This window comes from Symphodus melops, assembly GCF_947650265.1.
Source record: "Symphodus melops genome assembly, chromosome: 2".
Lineage (NCBI taxonomy): Eukaryota > Metazoa > Chordata > Actinopteri > Labriformes > Labridae > Symphodus > Symphodus melops.
This window is the reverse complement of record NC_136692.1, coordinates 12191622-12202870: the sequence shown is the minus strand read 5'-3', so window position 1 is coordinate 12202870 and position 11249 is coordinate 12191622. Positions and strand designations below refer to the sequence as shown.

General features: G+C 38.5%; 1 protein-coding gene across 1 annotated transcript in view; it reads right to left on the bottom strand.

Annotated features, from left to right (window-relative positions):
- Positions 1-1225: 1225 nt before the first annotated feature.
- The window catches only part of mtnr1aa (melatonin receptor 1A a), a 37689-nt gene continuing 27665 nt past the window's right edge, over positions 1226-11249 (bottom strand). Inside the window, exon 2 of the mRNA XM_079335278.1 lies at positions 1226-2774. Coding sequence (XP_079191404.1) covers positions 1906-2774 — 869 coding nt within the window. The 3' untranslated portion in view covers positions 1226-1905. The remainder of the gene's footprint in view (positions 2775-11249) is intronic.

Below are 11249 nucleotides of genomic sequence, written 5' to 3'. Positions count from 1 at the left end.
TCTCCTCTTTGATGCATGATGCCTTTGTCTGTGTTCCACTAACTGGCTGCCCATTCACACTATTGGACAGACATGTAATCGCTGATGTACGGACTATGGTTCCTATGCACGGCAAAGTCTTTCACGTTATGAACAACAGTGCCTACCAACACTTTTTGTATGCTCACCTTGGAATTTGTTAGCAGACAGAATCTGATATCTTGTGTGTTCAGGTGCCACTCATCTGAGTCAGACAACGGAGAGGATATAAAATCTTGCTGACAAAGAGTTTAAAGCTTATCATATTATGTGGTTAGGTTGCAATTGGCAAACAAAATAGTGTTACTTTAGACTAATGCGTGTAATTGTACAAAACCTTTTTTAAACACATTTTTAATAAAGAATTTTGTATAGCACCTATTCATAACAATAATTTATCTCAAAATACCTTAAAAAACAAGAAAACAACCTGACTCTTTGTTGTTTAATATTACAAAAGAGCAGGTAAAAGACTCATTTGGGATATTACAAAGACCCAACGTTAATCCATGAAGAGCACAGCACTTAGCAACAAAAAAAAACAACTTCCTTTTAAGAGGCATAAATCTATCAATGATTGAACTTGATACAATAGGCCTCTGCAGGGCTGCTTTATAAACAGGGTAGGTGTACCCAACAACATGGCACCATTGATGGCATCTGTTTAAAACCTTGATTTCAAAACAAGTTAGATTAATTGAAGTTACATTTGGGTTGTGTTCACCTTGGATCTTAATTGCACCCGGCAACATAAGTACTACGTTTTGAAAACAGAGACAGGAAGTCAGGCGATTATTTGGGTTATAAACTAACCCAAACATTGACCAGATACAGTTTGGGGAAAAAATAATATACTATAACTGTCCATCCAATGTTTAATGCTTGGAATTAAGGTTGAACTACAAGACTTCTTATTGTTGTACTTACCATGCATTCACTTTTGATAAGCAACGAGGGAATACTCCAGACATCTTGTTCCAATCATTTAACAGCTGGTATTTCTTTCCCAGTTGAACTCTTGTTTACCTAGGCTGTGTACCAGAATCTCAGATATTGCTTTCTGGAATAAATGTTTATAATAGAAGATAGGAATGATGGTGAAAATACATGAGAAAGGCCAAAGTTATGAATAAGAATTGCTGGGAGAAGCAACAGAATTAAAATAAACTTGCATTCGTGAGTACATTGGACACAGGAAATTGCTGGTCTTCCATCAATATCGGATTTTATTTTGCATATGAACATGTCCTGATATCCATGCATACAGTATAATTAGCTCACAAGGTGGCAGAGAGAGAGAGAGAGAGAGAGAGAGAGAGAGAGAGAGAGAGAGAGAGTACAATATGTATTCCACCCAGTGTATTGCAGGGTGTAATAAGATAGCAGCAACCCACATTGCTTGCACTCAATTAGTTTTACAGTGTCACAAATGAGGTTAATAAAACTGGTTGACTTCATCATAAACTACTGGATATATTTTCAACCAAGTTTTGCAGAAACGTTTTTATAGGCCTAATAAAATGGGTCTTCATTTAACTGGAACCTGATATATTTTACTATATAACTACTCGACATTTCATACAAAATAAATACTTATATAATGCATGATACATTTATATAATCACTGTAAACATGAAAACAAAACAGACATCATATTTACTGTACTACAGGTACTGCAGAGTCAAACCAAAGTGTTTCATAAAAGACTTAGATAATATGCACCTCGGATTTTACTGTGATTGTTCAGAGCACCATATATGACAGTCTGTGGACAGCTCAGTGGATAGAAGCTTTCATATTTATATTTGGTATTTTCCTCAGCATTTTTCTCCCCCTCCATCACACCATGTATTTTCATGTCCTTTCAGCAATCATCACAGTCCTGATTTACACCGAGTCCACTTTGACCTGGTTATTGTTGGTCATGAGGGGTGAAGGTTTACTCTTGAGTCTCTCTCCTGCGTCGTTGGAGCTGTCCTGGAAGAAAATGCGTGCTGTGCACACTGACACTACAATGCGTTTGTACTCACGCCGGAAGTTCTGGTTCAGCACACCATACACAATGGCATTAAGGCAGCTGTTGAAGTAGGCCATGAAGTAGCTGGCGACAAATAACCACTCGGGGATGAGCGGGATCACCACCTCTGGTTTGATCGCTACAGCAAGGCCAATGAAGTTGAGTGGTGCCCAGCATACAGCGAACAGCACAAACACCACGAACATGGTGACAAAGTTTCTAACATCGTGTGGTGTTATCTTGGGACGATTGTCTGGTTTGACCCTCCTTCTCACCTGTATGACCAGTATCCAAATGCGCAGGTAGCAGTAAGTGACTATCATGATGGGTAAAATAAAGTGAAAGAAGACCACAGCAATTGTGTAGGCTGAACTGGCAGACTGTTCAAAGGTACAGGAGTAAACTCGTGGGTCATACTGAAGTGAACCCACAAACAAGTTTGGCACAATTGCCACCACAGTCAGTGCCCAGATAAGCATCACATAGCACACAGAGTTTTTGTCACTGTACAGTTTATCATATTTGAGGCTGTGGCAGATGTAACAGTATCTGTTGATGGCGATGCCGGTGATGTTAAAGATGGAGCCGATGACGCTGATTCCCATGAGGAAGCCGCTAATTTGACAGTGAGCGTAACCCAGGTTCCAGCCATTGTGGAAGATGGAGGTGAGGACCAGGGGATACGGATAGATGGCCACCACAAGGTCTGCCACTGCCAGGCTCACGACAAAGATGTTCCCTGTAGACAAAACACACACCCACAGGAGAGACAAGAGAGGACACATGAGTCATTGGCAACAGAAGCAAAGCAGATTGGTCATCTAAATGACTAAGACAAAGCGTGTTGGTAAATGTGCCAAGCAAATAATAATCCAGCAACGTTTTGAAAAGGACTGTACAGATTAATTGATATTTGCTATAAAAAGCACAGAGCACACGTAGGCTTAGTGAGGACATAGTGGACGATCAGAAACACCAAATGATATCTAAGAAGACAAGAATTGTTTTTTTGAGGATCTCAACCATCTTTGTCATTGGCTGTAGGAAGGGTTCTACCCACAGGAATTTTGACCTTATTTGTACTTGATCCACACAACCCCCCCCCCATTTTTTTTTTTTTTACAACCAAACAAGTCTGGTTTTGCGCCTTGGTTGATACTTGGGCTGTGCTCAAAAAATCTATATGGCAATATATCTTCATGTGCTTCTTGCATGTATTGCTGCAGATTTCACAGAATCAATATGGCTACAATGCTATAATGACAGTTTAAAAAGATAACTCACTCATGGTGCAGTTCATAACAACAGAAAAAAAACTACTGAACTTGCTCGTCGGCACAATAGTAGTGGACTCTCTCACATATAATTTTTCGGGCTCTCGTCCTTCATCAGACATGGATGAAGGGCCATGTTTAGCTATTGGATTATTATTTATTTTTTTGGTCTAGCACCCAACACTTTAACTTTTTCCGATGTACGAGCTTTTTTTTGCAGTTCACAATAACAACATAGCCATAGCTCTGGGTTTTAAATATTTCAAAGTATTTTTCTAGGATCTCTGAGGTGTTTTAAGTTAGTGTTAGGGCTAACTCCTGGAGGTTCATTAATGTGCCTCTGCTGTTACTCTAAACAATAAAGAACGGCTGTAGTAGTGAATTGTGTGTAAGATGTTGTCATTATCCTTAATCAATGTATATCACGATATGTATCATGGCCTCTGTATTAAGATATGTATCGTGGGATTGTGGGAAACACCCAGCCCAAGTTAAAACGGATGACTGTTGACAGTATCGAGTAATGTGAGGTGTCTTTAAATCAATTTAGACCTCTTAATCCGCTCCAGGATTTACTACGATAGGCATGACTAATTGTGTAGATGTGATATTTAAGATTTAAAATCTGAATGATTACATCAGTACTGTCTGAGCTGAACAAAAACTGCCAAAATAATAGAATCCTTGCAAGGAAACAGGGGAAAAGCTGTTGTTGATGTTTCTAAGAAACAATTAACATTAAAGCCACATGACTAACATTTGCTAGCAGGCCACTGTTAAAAATAACCAATCTCATATCCAGTTCTTAAACAATATGTCGCAATACATTTTCTCATACAAAACTCTGAATCATTCTTAGGAGTTTTTTATGACTGCAAAGTGTTTCTTTGTAGGTTTGTAGTCATGTCCATTTTACACCTGCATCCCTGTGAAATTAAGATAAGATGTGTTTTTGAACTCTCTTCATATTCAAAACTTTAAAGGTGACTTTTTTTGTTTTTCTCGACAGAAGATCTTTGAAATATAATCCTTTTATGTGCATTGTACTATTGATTTCATTTCAACATCTATTTTCACACTCCTGTAGCCTGAGCCTTGCCTTGGCCTTTTGAAGGCTTCTTTTAAATAATATCATGCAAGAAGTTACATTTCAAAGAGCCACTTGGAAATATGGATGATGAAAAACACTTTTGAAAGTCCAAAAATCTGTGGTATGCTGGACATTTTTTCTTGTTGTTAATTCAAGTGCGCAGGAATAGAAAACATGCTCAGACACCAGCACGAACATTTACTGTTTTGTTGCTACTTTGTTGCATAAGCGAGTGTATTCTTTGTCTCCACACTGTGATGGGGAAAATTAGACATGGCTTGTTGGAGAACATACTGTTACAGTCAGAAAAACAACAGACAGCAACTGTGATCCTCCGCCTCTTTAAAAGTGAAATACATGATGTGTACTTGAAAAAGACAAAAGAGCAAACGTTTTATTATGCACCATGGGAAAAGCTACACACACTGCCGTGCTTCCCTTAATTAGGCTGACCTCTGCATTTAAGCATTATTCACCGCTGAGTGGCCTGTCATGAGGACGTTGGAGGATCGTAACATCTAGCCACAGAGCATTTGAACAGCTGTCACTTACATAATAGTGAAATGTGCCCCATGTAAATGTAAGCACCATATTACACCTATTGACAAGTGCACATCCAGCTTTGCTTATGTGACAACACCCTGTCACGGATGATAAGAGGCATTTACTGGCTGTCAGATGGGAACTAAGCGCATCGTATATCTCTACAATCTCTGTGGAGCAATTTCATGTCTGCGCTGACGTTTGGTCTGTCAGCATCAGACACACTCCCACAACCTGCAGGCAGACCTGTCAGTCTCACCTGAGCAAAAGAAGCACACTACTGATCAGCCCAGTGGCCTGTTATCTCATGAAGAACATACCAACCATTCCACTGCCAGGGATCACATGTGGCTATTAATTAAGTTTTATCCATTTTTATCTGTCATTCAGCTGCCCTCTGTAGGGAATTAGGTGCACCTGCTGCTGTCAAGACCCTTCGGCTGCTGGAGAGTTTTTTTTTAAACGTGTGTATGTGTGAGTCTCTCTCTTTCTCCTTCTGAGTGTTTGCCTACACTCTTATGTATCTGTCTTTGAGACGACCTTGAGTGTAAGGTACGCCTTAAAGTTAAAACTTTTTTTCTTGAACAATTTCATTAGATTTCTGTTTTTTGGGTTTTTTTTTTTTACATCTGCTGATGAATATGCTGTGCTGTGCTGTGTGTGTGTGTGTGTGTGTGTGTGTGTGTGTGTGTGTGTGTGTGTGAGAGCTGGGAATACAAAAGATACAAAAACCTATGACTAATGGTCCTTACAACAGAGGATACTCATCAGCTTAGTTGTAAAGTTAAGAGTAGAAAAAGGTCCAGGTTAAGGTAAAAGCTAAGCTAATGTGAAGTGGTTGAAGACGTTATTCTAATTTTCATCTGGAAGTAGCTGTGACGATGTGTGTATGTGTCTGCACTTGTATCCAGTTACATTGTAGGGACACCAGTGAACTTGTGGACACGATTTGCGGACACTGATCCCACAGGACAAACTTCTGCATCATGTGCTTAAAATGTAATTACTGTTGAAGAATCATGTCAGGGATTTAATAAATATAATTAAGTTTTTGCAGGGTCTCCAAAGAATTTATGTAAATCAGTTTATGGGCCTCCTTAGTGACAAGAACAAGAACAGGTTTGTGTGCAGCCATGGCTGCAGACAGTCAGGCTCTTTAATACTGCCAAATGAACACACATCTTCCATATTCCAAGACAATGATGAGACAACTTGCAGCAGTCATCTTAAAGGGACTCCCTTTCCTTCCATTGGCTTTTCTTTACTGTAACAATCCTGTTAAAACGTTTTAAACTCAAGTCACTCAGCATTAACAGTCTTGACCTTGACAAGGTCATGTCACGAAAGGCCCACAGGCAGCTGGCTCTTTTTGCTGTCGGACTTTCTCGCTCACAGTCTCTTGTCACTGTGACCAACCTTATGATTGACGCATCACTTTGAGTTTCCATTTGGCTTGAGAAATGATATGGCCCAGTGTTGTGTCCCTTTTCCCATTTCTGCAATCCAACACTTTTAGCCAATTTATGTTTGGATTTCGGTATAACAGAAGCCCATCTGAGAAATGTCTTCCTTAGCTTGCAAGGAGGAAAGATGACAGAAGACTCACACTACATTTAGATAAAATCCTGCCAGGTTTTTCTTTTCACACTTTAGGGTGTTGCAGCATAATCATAAAATGGAATGTGGAGTTTGTTTCTTATATTACTAGCACCCCCTCAAAAAAGGATAAATGTTTTTTAGAGGTTCGACCAAAATGTATTTAAACCATCCAAATCAATATTTTAAAAATTAACCTTGGCTGCAATGACACCTCTGAGACTATATCTGCCTGGGACATCTGAGTTTGGATTGTGTCCCACTTTTCATAGCACAGTTAAACCAAGTTCAGTCAGGCTGAAAGTGAAGAGTTTGTGAGCTGCTATAGTGATGTCTTTTTTTTTGTTGCTGATTTTCCAATGGAATTTAAGACGTGGCTTTTACTGGTTCATGCCAGGACTGTCACTTTACTGTCCTGAAGCCACTGCAGTGATACAGATGGGCTTCAATTTTATAGGGAGCTTAGCATAAATTCAGTCAGTCTGAGTCTTTTTGACGCATGAATATTTTGCTTTTACTTGATTGACTACTTTCAGAGCATCACTTAACCCTTGCATGCATGAATTATAAAATCAGGTTTTTACTTCTTAGGACATGCAAAATTACATTATTTCAAAACAAATTATGTTCATAATTCTGAAGGAGTTACAAAATCTCATGCAAAAAGTATTTTTACTTATTTACTTTGGAGTGCATTTTCAAAATAACTGAATGTTTTCCTTTCACATTTCCAGTTTTCACATTTGTTATTGGGGTGGAGAGAGCCATTTAAATTGAACTCTTAAACCATGACCATCTTTTAGTTTTCTTGTTTAAAACAGAAAAAACAAAAAACAAAAACATGCATGATGAGCTCAAACTACCAGCACAGTTTTTGGCCGGAGGCTACCATAACAGCACAACAGCATGAATTTAATGGGAGAAACATAACTAATGTGGAGTTACAAAAAATATCTCCACATCAGTTATTTTCATGATCAGCAAGGTATCAATATTGCCATTCAAATATAGCTGGCAAAGCATGATGTTCAACTTAGTGGACAGCTGATCGATCATGAATTTCTCCAAAACTAAAATCAATGTTTGGACATTTTCACGATACTTTTTCTTCTCCTTAGTTGTTACTTGATGTTTCCAAAAATGTTTTGCAAGACACCCCTGAAACACACTGCTTTGGCCATCTACATTTTGAAGAAATTTTTGGTACGCTTGCCACTGTCTGGCGATGGATGACAGTGTATTGGGTGACTTGCCAGAGTCCACTGGAGTGGCTGATGAAACCATTCCATCAAAAGTTCAAAACCAGTGCATTTAGTAGAAAACAGCTTTTAAATAGCTGTCCACTGTAGTGGCTGGTATGCATGCTCTCTACTGCATTCACAAATTATTCTTATACTTAAATGAGACAAGGCAATCTATTATTTCTCATCATCTAATTAGTGTGTGTTTTATTTAACCCAATCAGCCCATCTCACTTTAATCTCACAATTCTAGGATTCCCAACAGACACAAACATAATCAGTGGCCAAGCCACAGGCCTGACCAATTACACGGTTATTACCCATAATTTGGCATTACCCCTGAATTGATTTTTAGCCAATTACTGAACTGTGTTAATCAGCTAGACTTGGATATTTTAACATAGTAGTTTCTGATGGAACTGGCTTGGTATCCCTCCTGAGGGAAGGCAAACTGTCACCTATACTGGAAGTCTTCACTTTGGGCTGAAGACTGCTGTCCCTCAGTGCAGAGATGAGCACCTGCAGCATGAGTCTACCACACTTCATGCTTTACAGCAGGGATATTGTCAGGCTGGTGGTGAGCTGTCTGTTTCTCCAAATTGCTTTTGGACTACAGCTAAAGAGTGACGTTTTTCATTGTATCACACCGATGTTTTGCTCTCAGAGTCATGCTGTGTCTCCTGCAGTGACGCCTTTCAGTGTTCTGCCATGACGCCTGGCAAGTACTGCTCTGTTGTCACTCAGAACGTGCTTTGTCAGCGAGCTCTATCATTCCATCATTGGTCCTTGAATTCTTTATCACCTCAGTGACCGTGGCTCTCTTTTTACAGTTATTCAGTCTGGTGAAACAGCTGGCTGTGAGAAACTTCCTCTATTTTTTTAAGGAAAGGTTAATGAATGTTTTTTTTCCTAGGCTTTCTCACATCCTACAACATCTCTACATCCTAAATTATTTCAAGTCTTATCCAGGTTTTCATGCTGCCTGAGCTTTCCTGAGACCAACAAAAGTTAAGCAAAACAGTATCACATTCAAACACTCATTTATTTTTGCTTTTATAAAATGTAAATATCAGAATCTGTATTTAATCCTGCAATAAAACAAAAAAAAAATACAACATACTATCTTTACATTTATGTTACTAATGCTACTTATTCTCATTTGTCCGAAAGATTCATAAAAATATGTATTTTCCGGGTAACCAACTGACATTTAAACAAATTACTTTGAAACTTCTACTTTAACACAGCCAATGACCTAACAAAACTTTCTTTGAGTGTATTATTGTTTTTTGTTTTTTTTTCTTCTGGCAGAATATCAGACAACCTACAAGCAGCCTGTGCAGACAAGCATCTACTGTTACAGGCTGTAGCACTGATTAATGCTAAGGATGAGCATGATGCCTCTTTTGTTAAATATATGAAATATGTTCTGATAACATTAGTAAAGTAACTATAAATAGAGAATTCAGTTTAATATTTTAAAGGCAATCAATCGATTGGAATGTGCTTGAGGTTAGCAACAAGTAGAGCCCTAATACTTATGTACAGTACACTGTCACCTTAAAGGTCACATAAACTTAACCATGTTTTTTTTTACACTAATATTACATGTCCCTTCTCTGTCTACACCCTGTTTTTTTCTGTAACTAATAATAGTGTGAAAATCATATCATTTTTCAATAAAACAGGATTTAAATAGGTAAAGCCAACTACTCTGTTGAAATGGACAGCATTCCAATGGTTAAATGTAAATGCACTTAAAGCAGACGCAGGGTTTATCACCCTTTGCTAGTTGGCACCAGAATTACTCGCTAAAACTAAATATTTACAGTATATTCTTATTATTTCAGATTTAGTTGTCTCGTGGTCTAACGTGATGTCTAGGCAGCCACCTCTACTGCAATAATGCTCTACTACCTGGATGTAAATCAGTACAGGAGTGCGTAGTAGTGCAGAGTTATTTATCAGTATATTGATGTAGAAAATTGAGATAAAATAGTAAGTACTTCACTAGTCTGAATTTAAATTTGCTTTCAATCAACAAGATGCATCTTCTTATGGGAGTCTGAACATTTACACAATAAATAAAGTAGGACCAAGAAAAGGCTTTAAACAAAAGAAAGCCGCCTCCTTAAGTTGTACAGTAATATAACAGCAGAGCAGATACTTTGTCTTTTGTTCTGTAGCTCCCTCCAGTTTCTCAATAATTCAACTGCAAACCAGACTTCAAAATGCTGATGCACCCTGTTATGCATTAATTGACCGTGCCACCACAACCTGTTCCTTTGCGTTGGTCTGTCTTCTTCAGTTGTTTCAAACAGCCCTCAATGATTTAACTTTTTATTCTGTCTAAGAGACCCACCTTTTTGTGACTTCTCTTTCATCGTAAGTGAGCGGCTGACGGCTCATATATGATTCAGTGATCAGCAGTCTTGAATAAAGATCAGTCTTTAATGAATGAGTGAACACAATCTGGGTGTTGTTTTTTTTTGAGAGTCTGTGACTTTGTGATACAAGGGCATTAAGCTAGGTGAGAAAAATCACTCAAAATATCAAAAGGGGAAAAAAAGGATTACTGTGTCACTTTGTGAAGCAGGCCAATAGGAAGGCGGTACTAAAAAACAAATAAAATGCACATGAAAAAAAACTACGATTTGAACTTGAACTGCATTTACAATAATTCAAAGAGAAACAGAAACTGAGAGAAAGAATTTGAACAGAAAAGAATGAAGCAAGCCTATGAAGAAGCAGAGTGATCATGTCCCGGGGTCACTGTTGGATTTACGGATATTGTGTTTATGAATGAAACCAGTGACAGGCGTGGGTGATGAAGCCTTTTTAATCTCCTTACTCTCTCCTGCTGAAGTTATTTCAAGAGTAGAAAAACACACCAAACGTACAGCACATTAATAATGAAACATGGACGCTGGAGGACGAAAAGTGTCAATAGCCCTTTCCATGAAAACGTGATTTTCGTTTCAACTGCAGAGAGAATGGCACAAAAAAAAGGAAGTACTTCTGACATGGATTTAGAGAGAAGTTGTTTATTCCAATCCTGTTGTGGCAAAAGTAAAGACGGGATTTACAAAACTGACCTCAAGTGCCCTCCCTGCAAGAAAAAAGAAACAGCAGAGTGGAAGCTGCATAATTCGCTGCCAGGCTGATTCTAGTCCGCGTCAAGCAGCATGGCTGTTTTCATACAAGTAGCCTGAAGAATCGTGAAATGTCAGATTCAAGTTTTAATCAGAACACAAACAAAAACAGTGACGCTTATGGCAGCATGCCTACACTGACTAAAGAATGGAGGATCTTTTTTTTAAGGGTATTGTTTAGATTTAAGGTTATTTCCTGAGTCATGGCATCCAAAGGGGGTTCACCACTATGTGCTCCTGTTTAATCCTCTCATCAGACAAAGACAGATTTCCCTAATAGTTATGGGATTCCTTGGAGAATCTCTCAGGTTAGCACAC